This window comes from Typopeltis vanoorti, chromosome 15 (genome assembly GCF_054136105.1).
Source record: "Typopeltis vanoorti isolate ZY-2024b chromosome 15, IOZ_Tvanoo_1.0, whole genome shotgun sequence".
NCBI lineage: Eukaryota > Metazoa > Arthropoda > Arachnida > Uropygi > Thelyphonidae > Typopeltis > Typopeltis vanoorti.
In genome coordinates, this window is record NC_143563.1 from 7,296,323 (window position 1) to 7,316,482 (window position 20,160).

General features: G+C 38.7%; 1 protein-coding gene and 1 long non-coding RNA gene across 2 annotated transcripts in view; one reads left to right on the forward strand and one right to left on the reverse strand.

Annotated features, from left to right (window-relative positions):
- The window catches only part of LOC150098336 (uncharacterized), a 124,368-nt gene extending 104,494 nt beyond the window's left edge, over positions 1 to 19,874 (forward strand). Inside the window, exon 2 of the mRNA XM_090405328.1 lies at positions 19,007 to 19,874. Coding sequence (XP_090261454.1) covers positions 19,007 to 19,395 — 389 coding nt within the window. The 3' untranslated portion in view covers positions 19,396 to 19,874. The remainder of the gene's footprint in view (positions 1 to 19,006) is intronic.
- The window catches only part of LOC150098335 (uncharacterized), a 214,604-nt gene that overhangs the window by 144,976 nt on the left and 49,468 nt on the right, over positions 1 to 20,160 (reverse strand). Inside the window, exon 3 of the long non-coding RNA XR_016549516.1 lies at positions 19,934 to 19,959. This is a non-coding gene — a long non-coding RNA (uncharacterized LOC150098335). The remainder of the gene's footprint in view (positions 1 to 19,933; positions 19,960 to 20,160) is intronic.

Genomic DNA, 20,160 nt, shown 5'->3' on the forward strand with positions numbered 1-20,160 from the left:
CAGACCACTCACCTAGATTTGGTCGCTCTCTTCTGAACTTCTCCACCAATTCGTCATTCTCAAGAAACCCAGGAAAACAGGATTTGCTAATTTTTTTTTTTATGGTCGATCTTTATTATTCCTTCGGATCACCTATTTCATTCTTTTTCAACCCTGCTTAACTCTCTTCGCTTCTGCTATTTTTCAGTTTTGCGTTTTGTCGTATGAAGAATAACATTCAAGCGCGCTATTTCTTTAATCGCATTTGTTTTTCCTCTTTTTCCACGGCAGCGCATTCGACATTAATTCCAATATTTTCCATCCTACCGTCGACACAGCCCACTCTACTAACATTTGCTGCGTTCTCGTCACCAATAAGAAACTCACTTTTGAAACATTTCACACACACACACACACACACACACACACACACACACACACACACACACACACACACACACACACACACACACACACACACACACACACACACACACACACACAGTGCGCTGCACAATATCCAGCAAATTCAAATCACCCCGACAGCGTGGTCTTTACCGCATTGTTCTTCCATGCATTAGCACCATCATACCATCATACCAACAATATCGCATTTAAACAACAACAACAAAAAAAAAATATATATATATATATATACAAGGTCTACTTTCAAACTAAATAACTCAATCACTCACCTGTTTATAAAAAACTACAATCAGTTAACCAAATATTATCAACAACAAAGTTAGTAATCCTTCATTAGTGTTAATAACCACACAATACGCCACTTGACGGGCCGAGAGTTATAGCAGCTGTTTTGGCCGTAATTCCGATTCATTCTCCTGGGTACTGTGGGGGATACTCCTTGGCATTAGAGAAGGTGGTGGAGCAGCTATACTAGATCATCCAGTTACTGGTGGAGGTGGCGTAACTAAGGATGGCTCGTGTCTATCGCGAATGCAAAAAATACTTGCATACTGTACAAAGGGTACGACGACGGATAAGGAATATTAAAAAGATGCAGCGGGGGTATCTTTAAATGCGTATTCGTCGTGAGCAAGGATGCAAGTAATATTTGGCATGCTTCTTGGGAAGCCCGGATACACAGAGCGCAATCTAGATAGTTCTCTAATGTTATAAACAGGGTATCCCTCTAAATAAATACTACAGACGAAAGATGGGCATCTCCGTTGCACAGTCGCAAGACTGTGCCAGAATATTGTCTTCAATTTTAAACACAATAATGGAATATCTTCTACTTTGGTTGCGGGTATCTTTTTAAGCGTTTTACACAAACCTGTCGGCGTACACCTCAATTTGTAATAAAATACACTAACGTTATTGAGTCTTAGCTGCTACTTTGGCCGTAACTAGGGATGGCTCGTAACTAAGGATGGCTCATCCCCTGGGTACTGTGGGGGATACTCCTTGGCATTAGAGAAGGTGGTGGAGCAGCTATATTAGATCATCCAGTTACTGGTGGAGGCGGCGTAACTAAGGACGGCTCGTGTCTATCGCGAATGCAAAAGTTACTTGCATACTGTAGTACAAAGGGTACGACGACGGGATGAGCGTTAATAAGATGAGGCTGGGTATCTTTAAATGTGTGTTCGTCGTGAGCAAGGATGCAAGTAATATTTGACATGCTTCTTGGGAAGCCCAGATACACAGAGCGCAATCTAGATAGTTCTCTAATGTTATGAACAGGGTATCCTTCTAAATACGACAGGCGAAAAATGAGCATCTCTCTCTCTATGGCAGTCGAGATCGAGTCCCAAGATTAAATCTTTATTTTGAAAGAAAATCGAATATTCTCCCATTTAGGATGAGGGCCTTTATAAAAGCTTTACAAGTGAAGATGAGTAACCGATTTCTTATGTGATTGCAGGACTACCCCCCTCCCTCCCCGAATCTCTATTTTTAATCCTGCAAAATACGCAAACCGGTCAGCATACACATGAATTTCCAAGATATACACTGGTGTTATTATTGCATGGGCAACTCCATGGAGTACAAAGACTCATCGCGAGACACCTTTATATATTTATTTATTCGTGTCAGAAACAACATAATTTGCGTAAAAGTTGATTCTGGAGCAGAAGGATCAGAAGGTGTTAACACCGTTGCCGAGGGGACGCCCGAATGCATAAATCACACATTCTACTAGGTGGCACCTTTTATGTCCCCCTAAACTATCCACACAATCTCTCATACCTGGCCTTGAACCCATTAACAGATAAAGCACTCACAGCTGACTCTGGAACACATTCCACTCATTCACAACTCTCCAAGCAAAAATCTATTCCTCACATCCCTACTAACCACACCTTTATTCAACGGTCAGGGATGATCCCTTGTTCTGGCCCCTCTAGCCAAGTGCTGAAACGTTTCCCCTGCATCTATCGTAGAAAACCCTTGAAGCAACTCAAAAGTGTTTATTATATCCCTGCTCTTTCTCCTATCATCCAACTTCTGCAATCCACACATCCTCAATTTATCCTCATAGGGAATATTCCACAGACCACTTACCATCTTGGTCGCTCGATTCTAAATCTTCTCCACCACTTCCTCATCCTCAAGAAACCCAGGCTACCGGAGCACAGTAAACCAGATGTGGGCATAACAAGGCCTTATAAAAAATAACAAGTTCCACATCTCTTCTTGTTGTTCAATAGCCAAGTAATCTTATTGGTACCTTACCAATCTTAGCAACATACCTCTGAACGTTAACTTCGTCTTGCCTGCCACATAACGAAAGAATTCGGGATTTCCTTTGGCCTGTTCGCATAGATTCTTCTCATAATCAGATATTTTCTTCTTTGCCATGCTGGTCACGTTTCTTGCCTGAGCCTTGTATTGTTTATGAGTTTGCTGGTCATCTTTCTCTTTACATACCCTCCACGGCAGTTTCTTCTTCTTCTTCTACAGCTTGTGCTTAATGATATTACTCGTCCATCTGACTCCTACCCGACTAATCTTCCTTGTCCTAGGTATACAATTTAACACTGCTTCCTCTAGATGATCCTTAACTATATCCCATGAGCTACTAACATCCTAACCCTGCAGTGTGTTATGCTATTGCAGAGATTTAAGCTTCCTCCTAAGCTTGCTATAATCACCTGCTTTGTAGTTCCACAAATGCCTCTTAAAGACAGAATATTCCCCATGTTTTACAATTTCTCAAGTGAAGGCAATATGGCCACTTTGGACATGGATACCTCTTCTGAACCTATGATAATCTCTCATCCCTAGTCCTCTCCATCACATGCTGCATAAACTAATTATCTCTCAATAGGAGTATAAATTCCATTTTTTCCTGCCATGTAATCTTGCTTCCTTCCCACTTGACCCGTACTCCTACTAATTTGCTTATGCATGTCTTCCAGATCATCTGTGGAATTTCCTGGCCTATAGCAGCAACGAACTGTATATTTTGTCTTACTGGCCTTAATCTCACACCAGATTGTTTCAAATGAACAGCACCCTCCCGCTTGTCTCCTTTTCTTTTTGGCTGCAATTCATCTGCTATAATTAACAGTACTCCTCCCCTATCTTCTCTATCTTCCCTGAAAATGCTAAACCCTTCACCTCCAATCCCTGTAACTACACCATCTGCTGTTAGCCAAATCTCGCCTATAACTTTTGGCGAGGTTGCACTAATCAATATCAAACACTCTTCCTTCTTGTTCCTGATATTTCTGGCACTAGTATATAGAAACGGCAACATCCCTCTATTCCATCACCTACATTTTTATTCTGAATTGCCTACCCATTACCCTGTTCAGTATTTTTGCTTGAGAGACTAGATTCCTCGCTTAGTCATTTTCACACTCACTCGCTTCCCACGAACTAATTTGTTTCCAACCTAATTGCTTCCGTTTCCCTGAATTTGCGCTTCAGCATGCTCGGTGAACAAAGCTCTCTCCAGACACTAACACCAAAACCATTTCAATGCAGTCCATCAGCATTGTACAAACCCTTCTTTCCGTCAAACAGAGACCACAGATCCACCAATTCTACATCATTCCTTTTGCACAATCGACGAATAGACTCATTGGCTATCAATGCCTTCCTCCTCAGTTCACCTCTGTCATAACATGGTAGGGGAGTTATAATCTTCACCTTCCCACTCATCAGTTTTGCCTCTTCTAACTCCTTCACCTCCTCCCTCATAGAATTCTCACCTCTCAAATGTTTTGTACCAACCAAGACAATCATTTCCTTCGACTTACCTTTTTGTATTCGGATGGGGTGGTTAATATGGTCAATTTTTGCCCAGGGAAACACGATTTTGTCACACTTTCATTAAGTACTCTCCTGATCATCGAGTCTCCGTACATAATTTTCTGTTTAACTTGTTTTTCGTTTTTGTTCTCTCGGTCTTTATTACTACATCTTACGGCAGCTCATATCTCTTCTCAGCTCTTCTAATTTCTTGCAGCTTTTTCAATTTTTCAATTTCGCTTTATCCTATGAAGGACATTCAAGCGTCCTGTTTCTTTATTAATGCCCATTTCATTCTCCACTTTTTCCACGGCTGCACGTTCGACATTAATATCAATATTTTCCATCGTACTGTGTTGATACTGTAGATTCTACTAACATTTGCTGCGTTCCCATCACGTAATAAGCACTCACTTTTGAAACATTTCAGACACTCTCTCTCTCTGTCTCTCACTCTCTCTCTCTCTCTCTTTCTCTCCAGTTTCCTTCCAGATATCCTTTACTTTTCGCAACCATTGCATTTCACACACACACACACACACACACACACACACACACATATATATTGCAGTGCACAAAATCCCGCAAATTCGAATCACTCCACAACGTGGTCTTTGCCGGCATTCGGACGATATCGTATTTAAACAAACAGAAAAAAAATGCAAGGTTTACTTACAAACTAAATAACTCAATCACACGCCCGTTTATAACAAAAACTACAATCAGTTAACCTAATATAAACTAAAATACAAAAAAAGTTACTTATCCTTCAGGAATGCTAATAACCACTCTACACACACAATACGCCACCTAATGACTCGATAGATAGTAGCCTTAGCTACTGCTTTGGCCGTAATTCTAACTCCCCCACTGGGTATTGTGGGGGATACTCCTTGGCATTAGAGAAGGTGGTGGAGCAGCTATATTAGATCATCCAGTTACTGGTGGAGGTGGCGTAACTAAGGATGGCTCGTGTCTATCGCGAATGCAAAAAATACTTGCATACTGTACAAAGGGTACGACGACGGAATACGAATATTAATAAGATGCGGCTGGGTATCTTTCAATGCGTATTCGTCGTGAGCAAGGATGCAAGTAATATTTGGCATGCTTCTTGGGAAGTCCGGATACACAGAGCGCAATCTAGATAGTTCTCTAATGTTATAAACAGGGTATCCCTCTAAATAAATACGACAGGCGAAAGATGGGCATCTCCGTAGCACAGTCGCAAGACGGTGCCAGAATATTGTCTTCAATTTTAAACACAATAATGGAATATCTTCTAATTAGGTTGCGAGGATCTTTTTAAGGGTTTTACACAAACCTGTCGGCGTACACCTGAATTTGTAATAAAATACACTGACGTTATTGAGTCTTAGCTGCTACTTTGGCCGTAACTAAGGATGGCTCATCCCCTGGGTACTGTGGGGGATACTCCTTGGCATTCGAGAAGGTGGTGGAGCAGCTATATTAGATCATCCAGTTACTGGTGGTGGTGGCGTAACTAAGGACGGCTCGTGTGTATCGCGAATGCAAAAGTTACTTGCATACTGTAGTACAAAGGGGACGACGACGGGATGAGCGTTAATAAAATGAGGCTGGGTATCTTTAAATGTGTGTTCGTCGTGAGCAAGGATGCAAGTAATATTTGACATACTTCTTGGGAAGCCCGGATACACAGAGCGCAATCTAGATAGTTCTCTAATGTTATAAACAGGGTATCGCTCTAAATACGACAGGCGAAAGATGGGCATCTCTGTAGGGCAGTCAAGATCGCGCCCTGAGATTAACTCTTCATTTGGAAAGAAGATCGAATATTCTTCCAGTTAGGATGCGAGGGCCTTTTTAACAGCTTTACAAAAGAAAATGAGTAACCGGCCTCATAAGGTGATTGCAGGGCTACCCCCCCCCCATGAATCTCTGTTTGTTTTCAGTCCTACAAAATATGCAAACCGGTCGGCATACATATGGATTTCCAACACAATACACTGGTCTCATTATTATTGCACGAGCACCTTCATGGAGCACAAAGACTCATCGCGAGAGACTGTTCATGTGTTTATTTATTCGTGTCAGAAGCAACATAGTTTGCGTAAAAGTTGCTTCTCGAGCGGAAAGATCAGTCGGTGTTAACACCATTGTCAGTCGGACGCCCGATTGCATAAATCACACATTCTGCTAGGAGGCACCTTTCATGTCCCCCTAAATTATCCACACAATCCCTCATACCTCTCATTGAACTCATTAACAGACAAAGCACTCACAACTGACTCTGATAATCCAATCTACTCACTCCCCACTCTCCACGTACAAAATCTAGTTCTCACACCCCTACTGACCACACAATTATTCAACTTCCAGGGATAACCCCTTATTCTGGCGCCTCTCGCCAAATGCTAAAACATTTCCCCTGCATCTATCCTATAAAACCCTTGAAGCAACTTAAATGTTTCTATCATATTCTCTCTTTCTCTCCTATCAACAAACTTCTGAAATCCACACACCTTCAATCTATCCTCATTGAGAACATTCCACAGGCCACTCACCATCTTGGTTATTCGCGTCTAAATCTCCTCCACCACCACTTCTTCATCCACAAGAAATCCAGGATACAAGTCTTGAGCACAGTAACCCACATGTGGACGTATCAAGGCCTTATAAAGATTAATAACTTCCTTATCTCTACTTATTAATGTGTTCTTCAGTAGCCAAGTAATCTTATGGGCTATCTTAGCAACCTTAGCGATATATCCTCTAAACTTTAACTCTCTCTCTCTCACTCTCTCTACCACCACCACCACCGTAAATCTTTAGCTTCATCTATTTCCTGGAGTTCGGTACCATCAATGTGATGGTACCGAACTCCAGGTTCTACCCCCCCCCCCCCATGACTGACCCATCACAAAGCCATGTTGACCCTCATACAGTATTATATTGTTATCAAACCATTCTTGAATTCTCTTCTTTACCAATTTGTCGAATACTTTTATCACCTCGTCTAAAATTCTGACTATAATTTGCTGCTGCAGTCATAGAACCTCCCTTATGCAAAGGAATAATTTTGTCCTCTTTCTACTTCCTTGGAACTCAACCAAGCTGACACTTAAATTAAACAACTTAGTCAATGGCATTGCCATTTTTTCTTGCACATTCTCGCAAAACCCTAGCTGATATCCCATCTAATCCCACATTGCATTGAGATTGTGCAATATCCTAAGAACCTTCAATTCATCCACCTCTTTCCCACATAAGTGTCTGTCACATACGTTAAAGCACTAACATTTTACTCGGAAGATATCTGCTTGCAAAGTGGTCACTCAGTAACTCAACTATTTTATCCGCTTCTGTCTCTTCGTGACCTTCATCACTCATTATGGTTAATCTTCCACAGTCATTCTTCCTCTTACTTACCACATAACGAAAGAACTCTTTGGGATTTCCTTTGGCCAGTTCAGCTAAATTCTTCTCATAATCTGATTTTACCTTCCTTGCCATGCTGGTCACCTTTGTTGCCTGAGCCTTGTACTGTTCGTGAATTTGCTGGTCACCTTATTCTTTTATATACCCTCCACAGCATTTTCTACTTCTTCTGCACGTGCTTAATGATATTACTCATCCATTTAACGCCACTAGTCTTCCTCCATCACATGCAGCCTAAAGTAATTAGCACTTAGCAGGTGTATAATCTCCATTTCCTTTCTGCCATGTGATCTTTCTTCCTTTCAGTTTATATCTCCACGGTTGAAGTCCCCCATAATAATCACTCGACCTGTACTCGTACTAATTTGCTGATGCATGCCTTCCAGGTTATCGGTCGAACTCCCTGGCCTATAGCAACAACCAACCGTGCATTTTGTCTTATTGGCCTTAATCTCATACCAGATTGCTTCAAATGAACAGCACCCCTCCCACCTGTCTCCTTTTCTTTTTGGCTGCAATTCATCTGATATCATCAGCAGTCACCTCCCCTCCTGAGAATACTAAACCCTTCAATCCCTGTAACTACATCATCTGCTGTTAGCCAAGTCTCACTAATGTCTACAACTTTTCGCGAGGTGCATTAACAATGCCAAAAACTCCTCTCTTGTTCCTGATATTTCTGGAATTAGTATATAGAAATGGCAGGATCCCTTTATTCCCCAGACACATTTTTTTTCTGAATTGACTACCCTATTCAGTATTTTTGCTTGAGAGACTAAATTCCTCACTTGGTCATTCTCACACTCACTCGCTTCACGCAAACTAACTTGTTTCCACCGTAATTGAAGTCCATCCGCATTGTACAAATCCTTCTTTCCGTCAAACAGAGACCACAGATCCACCAATTCCACATCATTGCTTTTGCACAATCTACGTATAGACATTGACTATCAATGCCTTCCTCTTGAGTGTACCTTTATCATAGTGGCAGGTAATTTACAATCTTCACCTTCTCGCTCTTCAGTTTTGCCTCTTCTAACAACTCCTTTACATCTCCCTCATAAAATACTTTTCTGTTCCAAGATGAACAGAGATGTTCTCTATGCTGAGATGCGTCATTTGTGCCAACCAACACTCGAATTTCTTTCGCCTTTTCTTGTATCCGGATTACGTGAGTAATATCGTCAATTTTTGCCCAGGGAAACACGAACACAGTTTTGTCACACACTTCCCTAATCATTGAGTCTCCATACATAATTTTCTATTTAACTTGTGTTTATTTTTTGTTCGTCGATCTTTATTATTTCTTCGGACTGTCTACTTCTTTTTTTCCTCGGGCCTGCTAATTTCTTGCCGCTTCTGCTATTTTTTAATTTCGCGCTTTGTCCTATGAAAGATTCAAGCGCGCAATTTATTTGTGTCCCTTTTGTTTTTCTCTTTTTCCACAGCTCGTTCTCGTCGCCTAGCAGGCACTCACTTTTGAAACGTTTCACCCCCCCCCCCACACACACTGCACAAAATCCCGCAAATTCAAATCACCCCACAACACATGGTCTTTGTCGCCATTGCTCTACTACGCATTATCGCCATACCAAAAATACGATACACACAGTACGCCACCTAACGACTCGATAGTTATAGCAGTCTTTGCAGCTACTTTGGCCATGAGTCTAACCCAGTCACTAGGTATTGTGGGGGATACTCTTTGACATTAGAGAAGGTGGTGGAGCAGCTATACTAGATCATCCAGTTACTGGTGGTGGCGGTGTAACTAAGGACGGCTCGTGCGTATCGCGAACGCAAAAATTACTTGCATACATGACAAAGAGTACGACGACGGGATACGAATGTTAAAAAGATGCGACTGGGTATTTTTAAATGCGTCGCGAGAGATCAGATTCATAGCAGGCAGATAACCCACAACATTATATGAATTTCTTTTTTGTGTAACCATTAATCATCGGTTTGTTTGCCCATTTAGCATTTTTGTTGCTGAGATGCTCGATTCATTTACTGCAATTAGGATTGTGTTTTCAAATGAACGACGTTTTCCAATGAAAGTGCTAGCATTGTCGTGGGATGCGTTTTCATAGTCATCGATAGTCATCAATACTTTGGTATTAATGCGGAAAAATTTAAATTTACGAGAAGAACATCATTAAGCGTTGGAAACGATGGTGGATATAAACCCAAGAAATACTCAGACTGGCTACACAAATAAAAGAAAGAACTGCGGTCAAAGAGACTGCATGTTCCTATGGCGGACCAACATGTTCAACTTCCATAAAGAAACCGATCGCAGTTTTCAATGATGGACAACATCTGGCATTGTTCGGTTGTCATCATTTTACAAGCCTACACAGAAGTAACAAGTATCACTGTAGAATACAGATGAATCAAAACTTGTGAAAATAAAGGGTTTATGAAACTTTAAAGTCTCGTTTGCTGAACTCATTTAAGAACTTATTATTAATTATTAATGTAATAGTCTCACATCTCAGAAATATCGCCTGTAGAACGTGTAAAAATAATGTAAATGTTAGGGCTTAATTACAAAAATGAAATGGATATTAAATCCAACATTATTTCAGAGCCGAATACAGAAACTATAAAAGTTTCGTGCAAAAATTAACCAGAGAGCTTACTGGAATATACTCGCCGCCATACTACGAGTAACCCTAGCGGAACCTTATAGGAGAGTTGAACGCTAGAGCGTCTATATATTCGTCTCCTATTGGTTCATTTGAATAAGGTTTCACTGACCCGACAGCTGTTTCAAACTCATTGGTTTTCGTCAGGGACACTGTACAAGTAAAGTCCCCTCTAAAATTTAGACGAACCCCCGGACCACTCCCTACGAGTGACCGAAAGATCGTCCAACTCAGCGTTGGTTCCACCCAGTGACAGGCTCATCCCCAGCACTGAGCAGAACCGCTCCTATTCCAGAGAAAAGCTCCCACCGACACGGCCTCACACGGACCACGCCGAAAAGCACCTTACCCCAGAGACTCAAAATGCTCTCATAGGCAAACCCCCCAGAAATCCACCCCCTTCGCAGGGAGCAAAATTCCAGAAGAAACCTAAGAGAGCAAAAACTCTCAGTACTAAAGGACACGAAGCGTCGGAGAAGTATATTTTACGTAAGCGAACCGTCGGTCGGTGCGTCAAAGTATTAAATATTAAAACTATTAAAATGAAGACTGTCGGGTTTTTCGGGACTTTCACTCTCGGGTTAGTGAGACCTTATTAAAAAGAACCAATAGGAGACGAATATATGGACGCTCTAGCGTTCATCTCTCCTATAAGGTTCGGCTAGGGCAACTGGTAGTATGAGGGCGTGTATATTCCCGTAAGCTCTTTGGCCAATTTTCGCACGAAACTTTTATAGTTTCTGTATTCGGCTCTGAAATAATGTTGGATTTAATATTCATTTAAATTATGTAATTTTTGCGTCGCCGAATTGAAGCCTTTGGCTCTTTATTTCAGTAAATGTTGCGGCTTAAGATCACAAGATGGCGGTAGTTGTCTGCCGTATTGCTTCGCTCCAGTTCCTCTAAAATCATCCATAACAATGGGATCAGGTTCTGGTGATGACTAAAAGTGAAACCGGGGTCTTTAATAGTTAGCTATTTGAAATGCATAAAACTGTTTGGAGAACTATCACGCAATCGGTAAGCATTCCAAGGAATGCCTGTCGTATTATTGATAAGACGGAAAGAGAATATGGCAGTTTATAATAAATTCATTAGTTAAAAAATGTAGGGTTTTTTATGTAATGGTTTCTTGTGAATTTGTTTTTCGTAACACTATAAAATATATTGGCATTTATGTGGAAGAAATTTACGTGGGTCAGTTACTACAGCGCGCAATAATTTGAGTCAGAAATGGTCACAAACAGATGAATAGAAGAAGGTTTGATTTTCGTTCCAAATTCTTTCGCTTTAGGTGAACAGAATTTAAGGGTAAGAAATCGTTTCCACAAATCCCTTTCTTAAGTTAACAGTCTAGTATAAACAACGTACTATGAAAGAGTGGATGGATTAATTATACTTTTTTTTAATTCCAGCAAGTAAGTGTTGAACTGATATTTTTTTTTTTTGTAGTTAGCTCAACATTTGGCAACTTATTGACCAAACTTATTGACCATTGGGGATACTGCATACTGCAGCATCCCCAATTTTTCTCGATATATAAATATATTTATTAATTTATTTATATTTGCTTGTAATATTTAATTTTATCATCAACAATCTTATACAATTCTCTTATTTCGTATAAAAAATAATAAAAATCCATATTGTACCACTTAGGAGGCGCTAACAGCACTGTGTTTACCTCAGTTTCATATTGCTACGCGCGCAAGCATATGCACGCCGTAGTGAGATGCGAGCTATTAGTGTAATATGGCACTGTCCGTCGAGCAGTTCCACTGCTGGTTATATGTAGTTTGCGCCAGTAGTAGAGTGTTCGTAGTGCTTATCGTGTTTACTCCGTCTCTTTCAATATTTGGACATTGCAATTAAAGACAACATTTGTTATTGTTTTTATTTTAGAACATTATTGGGGTTGTGGTAATGGATTTTATTTTTAAGTAATTTTGAATTATACCAAAATGTATAATTCTATCGACAATAAACAATATTTTTTATGGTTAATTTTTTTTAATTGTTACCATAATTTTGATATTTTATCTAAACACGGATACACTGTACTTACAGCGTGTATGCATATTTCGAAAGTTGCAGCACCCCCACGATTTCAAGACACGAGTCGCCACTGGTTTTGTTGTGTTTGAAATTACGACCAAAAAGTCAAAGACTGAGGTTGAAAACTTGTTCTTAGTGTCAATATTACTGTGAACAGAGGACATGAATGAAGTCAGGAAATTATCTGGCTGGTGCTCTGGTTTTCAGAGTCTGGGAAAAAGGGGGAGTGGAAAAGTGGAATCCGATCGTATGACGATATCGCATTAGAGGTAAAACATCATTGAAATTGTAAAACGTTTTACCCCACAGTCCTCTTCTCTTGGATTTCATGACCAACTATTTTGAATACTTGAAAACACTCATTATCACATAAATCAGTTACTAGCCTGTAAAATTAATTATAGCGATTGTACTGGGACCCACTCGGACAGATTAGTCGAGTGAATAGCGCACCTGCTTTTCAACCAAGGGGTCGTGGGTTCGCAATCTACCGTGGACATTGATATTTGTAAGAAAGCCTACTCTGAGCAAGCTTATAGAGCTTCTTCGGTATATAAGATGGGCTTCTTCAGGCCATCCATATATAAGGCTTCTTTCAAGGTAAATAAAATGCACCTATCTGAGTAGGACTGTCCCACTATTCAATAATTCTTCAAATCCCTTTTATCCCCCCCCCCCAAGAGAGTAGAGAACCCTTTTAGTCCTAATTTTCCTAATAGCCTTAACCGATTAATTTCAGAACTGAATGAAAAGGACCTTAGAAAAAAGTTTTTTCTATTCGAACCTCCTCTGGCGTTTTTCTCCTCCCATTTATGAAAGTTACCACAAAGATACATAAGAAACCCTCCCTACCATCCAACGACTCTTTATTCTTTAAATTTATATTGAAAATACACAATAACGAATGCCGAAATTAGTGGCACGTAAGTATAATTAGGTTGTTTTCTTAAATATAAAGAGCTAATAAGCTTCATTTTCTATTAGGTTGTTTTTAAATTAGGTTGTTTTCTATTAATTTGTACGCAGGTTGGAAAATTACATCATTAAATTTATTATTCTTAGACGAAGAATTTTTTTCAAGTCATTTCGTATATTGACAGATTACGCTAATAATAATAATAATTATTATTTTTTTTTTTATTTCTTTTTATTGATCTCTCAAATATTTAGATATATACAATTATCATCTTGAGTAACATTCAGTATATTATTTTACAAGGTTCAGCACTAAGAGCTACATATAATGAGATTTCAATAATAATGTTGATAACATAGTTTTTTGCTATCTTTTAAAATAACAATCACAGTAATAATTTACAATTATATAGTTCAGAGTGACACAAGTTATATAATATTACATATAGTTTACTATTTTTTTTTTCAAAGTTTGAGAAAGAGTGAATATACAACAGTATTTACACATATGTAATTAAAATATTATTTTTCCTATATCTCACAAACATACAATGCAAACTCGTTATTTACTTAATTTTTTAATAATAAGAATAATTTATTACATTATTTTTTCATGTTACATAGTAATATTATATTAATGATATTATCACATCATAATCAGTATCTTCTTTATTGTTTTATATACTTTACTGACTGTTTTGTTACATTTCTGCATTTGATTATAAGGATTACGTGTAGATGAGTGAGGCAGGTTAATCTCACCTACTTCGAAGCTTGGGTTAGCTTTCGTGAAGAGAGTGGGATTTAGCCTTCACTATTTATGTTGTTGTGACTGTTTATGCATGGGCTGCAGGCATTGGATGCTGGTGATTTGTGTGTGTATGTTAGTGTTAATGGTTTCTTAACTTTGTTGGTATATTTTCCAGAGTTCGTTTTTTAATGTTCTGTAGTTATCTACGTGTTTTAACTTTCTTGGAAGGTTGTTGAGTTGCGTGGGTATCTGATGTTATCTCACAAAAGAACCGTATGAGTTGTTGAAGGGTGTGGGGATGTAGAGAGTTGTTTTAGGTCGTGTTATACAATAGTGTCTCTGTTGTTTCGATAGGTGATGTTGAAGTAATTCCTTGTTAATGTCAAGTAGTGTTTCAGGTTTTTAATGCTCAGAATTCTGTGTATCTCCATGTGCTTGTCGGATATTGTGGTGTAAGGTGTCCAAATCACTGTTGACACAGTTTTCCTGTGTAATGCTTCTAATTTTCTTAGGTAGCTGTTTGATGTCTTTGCATAGACTGTTATACCGTATCTGAGTAGGGATTCGCAGATACCGTGAATATAGGAGTTTTTTTTTTATGTTGGATGGAGAATAATGTCTTTTACTTCGAAGAGTTTTGCTGCGATGATTCGGAGTTTGGTGTGTAGGTATTCTATATGTTTTGTCCATTTAAGGTGGGAATCTATATAGAGACCAAGGTATTTTGCATGTGTTACCGGTTTGATTTCGGGATATTTGCAGGTATTTTTGTTGTTAATGCAGCGGTATGTGTGACAATGTATCGATAGTGATGCGCGGCGTATGATTCTTGGGTTGTGTATTATCAACATCTGTGTTTTGGTGCCGTTGATTAGAATTGCGTTTTGGTGGAAGTATGTTGTGATTTCTTTTAGGTGTTGTTGTGCTTTGCAGAGAGCTGTGTTATTGTCTGTGTGGATTGCTAGTAGTGCAGTGTCATCTGCGTATTGAAATATTTGACTTTTTATGGATATGTTATGAACATCGTTAATGTATATGTTGAATAGAGTGGGTGATAATATGGCACCTTGAGATACACCGTGTTTTACTTGTATACTCCGACTGTGACATGTACCTATTTTTGTTACTTGTGTTCTGTTTGAGAGGTAGTTCTTGAACCATGTATGCTGTGTTCCTCTTATACCTACTGAGTATAATTTGGTGAGTAGTATGTCATGTTCAAGTGTGTCAAATGCTTTGGTTAGGTCCAGCAGTATAAGGACGGCGTACTTGTTTTGTCGAGAGCCTTGTTTATTGCGTCGGCGATGTCTTCTAATAAAGTGATGGTGCTTTTTGTTTTCTGAAAGCCGTATTGGTTCTGTGAGATGATGTTGTACTTCTGTAAATAGTTCTGTAGTCTGGTGTGCGTTATTTTTCTAGAATTTTTGAGATGACTGGTAGTGTAGCTATTTGTCTGTAGTTCTGAGTATCGTTTCTTTTGCCGTGTTTGTATATTGGCGTAATTACTGCAGTTTTTAGTTGTTGTGGAATAATGCCTGTGTCGAATATTATGTTCACAAGTCTCAAAAGTATTGGATTTATTTGTTCAAAGTGTGTTATAAGGTCTGTGAGTCTTATTTTGTTTATTCCTGGAGAGAATAATAATAATAATAATAATAATAATAATAATAATAATAATAATAATAATAATAATAATAATAATAACAATGTTTAATCAATCAAACTTTATTATTATACACTAATGTGCATACAGGTACTTACACATACTACTAATATATATTTTTTAAATAATGATATTGTTTTGCATGCAACTGCATGTACGAGGGGTTTCCGAAAAGTAAGGTAACGCTTTTTCCCAATCGCGAATGTTTATTAATAGGAAGTTGGAATTATGCACCAATAAATAAGTGAACATGCATTGCTTCTCCACAAAATCTCCAAGTTTATTGATGCACTTTTCCCAGCGATAGATCACTTTATCAATACCTGTACTGAAGAAGTCCGTACCCAGACCCAGTAACCAACATTGCACACCCCGAAGAACTTCCTCATCCGCAGAAAAAGGTGTTTCTTGAGGGGGGACGAACAAATGGATGTCTGAAGGTGCTTAGTGTGGGCTGTAGGAGGAATGTGGCACAGGTTCCAAATGATTACGGCGCAACCACTCACGAGTGGTGTGCGCAGTGAGTGGAGTAGCGTTGTCGTGCACAAAATCACGCCGCTTGTCAGGAGTGATGGTCGTTTGTGTCGAATGTTGGCTTTCAGTTTGTCCAACACAAAATGAGTTTAAGGTCTTGACCACAGTTAAGCTCTGGATTGAGTGTTCGTCCTTCAGCAAGAAGTCCATGAACAGAAACGCTTTGGCGATTCCAGAACACTCTCGTCATGACTTTTCGAACAGTGGGAACAGTTTTGAATTTTTTGCGCACTGGAGACTGTGGATGTTTCCAGGGCATGGAGTCTTGCTTGCTCTCCGGGATAAATTTATGACCCACTGGTGAACTAGGCGAGCGAGAACCCCCCCCCCCCTCCTTTTTGCTGCATGCAACAGATTCTCCAGACACATCTCCATGTGTCTGGAGAATCTGTTGAAAGCCTTGTGCTCCTTTGACAATTGTCGGGGAATCCAGCCGAAAGTCAAGGATATCTTGAACAATTTCTAAACAGTTGTCTTGCTCAAGTTCACCACTTGTGCAATTTCAAGCAGATTCACTCCACAGACTTCAAGAACGATGCCATTAATCTGCGAAATGTTCTAGTCTGTGTTGCTCGATCAAGGCCCGCCGCCCGATGTCGATCTTCAAGGTCACCACAGCCCACTTTAAATTCATTACACCAAAATGAGACCTGCTTTGACATCACCTTTTCGACATACACAGCAACCAGTTCATGGTGAATGCCACTTGGCGAAGCACCTTTCGCATGCAAAAAACATCACGCACACTTCTTTTCGACTACACTTGCACAGATAGCTGTTGGCGACAGTAGCGCCACACTGCAATGGCGGTCTTATTGAAGGTTATTAACGTGTATATCTGTGAAACGTGTTTTATCTCATTCCTTTTCACCATTATTAAGAAAAAAAAATGTGTTATCTTACCGGAAACCCCTCGTATTATCCATAAAAATTTATATTACATATACATATGAATTGCATATAAATATTGATAATATAATATTTTATCAATACCAATGTTTATTATTATACAGCATAATTATATATATATATTACAGTTTCTGTTCAGTACAAAATAGAGGAAAGCCTCGCTTAACGCGATTAATTAATCCATCAATAATGCGCGCTAAGCAACATCGCGTTAAGCGAATGCAATAAACAAAAGGAATAATTATAATTCATCCGTCAGTTAGCGTAAATTAAAAAAAAAAAGTATAATATATATTAGACGATAAGATCATCCAAGTTAATAAAAATCAATTGCTTAAATTTTTATTTAATGTCCAAACATTTCATTCAGCTACTTTTTCACCAAAAAAAAAAAAAAAATTAAGTACAGATGTTTGAATCGTGCTCGACTTTTTCACCTTGTCATGCAATTTGTGATAGCTGGCGATCGCTTTATCAAGATTTCGGCGGACTTTGAAGCTTCGTTCCATATCAGGATTAGCATCAAACAAAATTTCCTCAGCATACTCAATATAATTGAAAACCAGCCTCAAGTTCTTTTGCATTTGGCTTCTTAGTCGTAACATTCTCTTCTTGTTCGCACTCCTTATCTTCTTCATATGCAAACTGTTCTTCTGGTTGAAGGGGTTCATTCTCGCTTAACTGTTCTGAATGGAAATCGAGCAAGTTTCTACATCTTCATTGTCTAGTTCATTAAACCCAAGTTCTTTTCCACAGTGCTGTTTTTTTTTTTTTACTAATGTTATTAAAAGCTGGGTTATTAAAACCCAATGAAGTCATTTGCACAATGAGGCAAGAACTTCTGCCACACGGCTGAAAATGATACTCCTTTATTACTGCGTCTTTCTTTATCAGTCTTTCTCTTTTCCACATCAGGGGTTAAATATAACCAAAGCCTTATAGATTTCAACAAAATTTCTAAATTAAAACAAAATGAAGAAAAAGTGATTGAGCAAGAGAACAGAGATCGCACGTGGGCTTGGGATGATAGCTTTGAATCAACTGTTGCCCGCTGCACTGCCCACTGGCTGCTAGATTGAAAAGTGCAGCCGCTCGATGCAGATTGGCAACAAACAAATTTCGCATAACGTAAAAAAATCGCGTTAACTGATTAATCACCCGCTTAAAGCGGGAAATAGTATCATTTCACTCACTCGCGCTATCTGATTATCGCGCATATCGAATTCGCGTTAAGCGAGGTTTTCCTGTACTGAAAACATTCTTTTCTGATAAATCTCCATGACTCTTTTTGTCACCGCTACGCTTAACTTTTTTTTTCTGTTTGTTCTGGCGGCGTTTCTGCTGTATTCCTCGAAGCTCGTACTGAGCTCATCTGAGAATGATATTAGATTGCAGTGGTTTCGTGGGATTTTTTCAGTATCCACGACAAACCAGGTGTCGACTTAACTGTTTATATGCCGTTTTCAGTTGGTGATCAGATTGATGTGTTGCATATTTGTGTGAGCTGTGTTTGCGTAGTTGTGAATAGTCTTTGTGGCCGTCTGGTCTGAGTTTTGGAAGATATTACTTTTTAGTGGAAGTTGGTTAATGTCCTGCGTGTATATGTTAAACAGAATGGAAGATAGAATAGCTCCTTTTGGAGCTGTTCTATCCCCACAGGTTACTGGTACTTCTTTGCTGTGCACTGATCCTATACGTGTGATGTGCTTCTGTTTTTCATGCATGCTTTGAACCACTGGAGTATACAACCTCCGATTCCGATATGTGTTAGTTTCGTTAACAAGGTTTTGTGTGTTAGTGTATCAAACGCTTTTGTTAGGTCGATAAAAACAATATTATTCTCTTTTTATCCAAAGCAGCGTTTATTAGGTCTGTGAAATCTAATGAATATATATTTATTTATAGATATGAAGACGAAAGGATTATCCCCTCTTCTATTTTCCACTGTCGTCATCCTGAGCATATTATGTGTTAATGCATGGCATCCTGCCCTTCAATTCTCCAGAGCTGTCGATGACCAGATAAAACATCTCTTTCCTGAAGAGTCTCTGAGATACAGTGGCGCCATCTATCAGGACAAAAGTGACTTCAACAGCGATGCAGAAAAAGAACCAAGAATTATGATTCCTGCACAGAGTCGTAATAGATTGTCCAAGAGAGTCTTGAGCATATTTGCTCACTGGCCACCTCAACATTTCAAAGATTCAAGCGACATCGGGTCCAATTCCGATGTCGTCAGCGCTGTTTCGAGAGGCGGAAGCAGACCACTTGGACAGCCTCTTCGCTGGGGTTAAAAGTGACGAATTCTTAGCGATTGCAACCATGATTTAATGAGAAATTACTGACGGAAAATTGTGTACATTTTTTTCAATTTAAAAAGTTTATTTCTTCGGATACAACTAATTTGGATTTGCCCAATGTCCATACTAATCATGGAAGATCTTTAAATATCAAATTTACATATTGGTTTAGAATAATGAAACAATTTTCTCCTTTAAATAAAAAAAGGACATTTCTCGAGAAGTGTTTCACTGTTCCCATGTGCCAAATAATTTTTACTTCTGAATTTAAAAGTTCAAAAATATTTCTCTATTTCTTGAGTATAAAATGTCTACCAGAATATAGTTATTTTTATGTAACCTAATAGGTTGATTTTTCCGTGCTCTTGCTTGTGTATAATAAGCGTAAATATATAATGATATGTACTAGTTCTTGTTCAAATTATTTGCAACACATATTTTCAGTTCGATAATAAATATGTTTTTCTATCTCATTTCTTGCTTTACAATGTGTGTTTTTGATTTAATATTTATTAATTAATCACTTACTTACCAAACGATAATCAGCGGTAGTGCCACCTACCGAAAGAAAAAATTAAGTAATAAAGTTTTTTATTTTCGGAAATCCAGGAAACAAATTCTTACAATATAATAATAATAATAATAATAATAATAATAATAATAATAATAATAATAATAATAATAGTGTCAAGGTTACTAAGGGAGAAAATTCTAGTAAATTAAAAATTACGTCACTACCTGAGTCACAAGATCATTTCC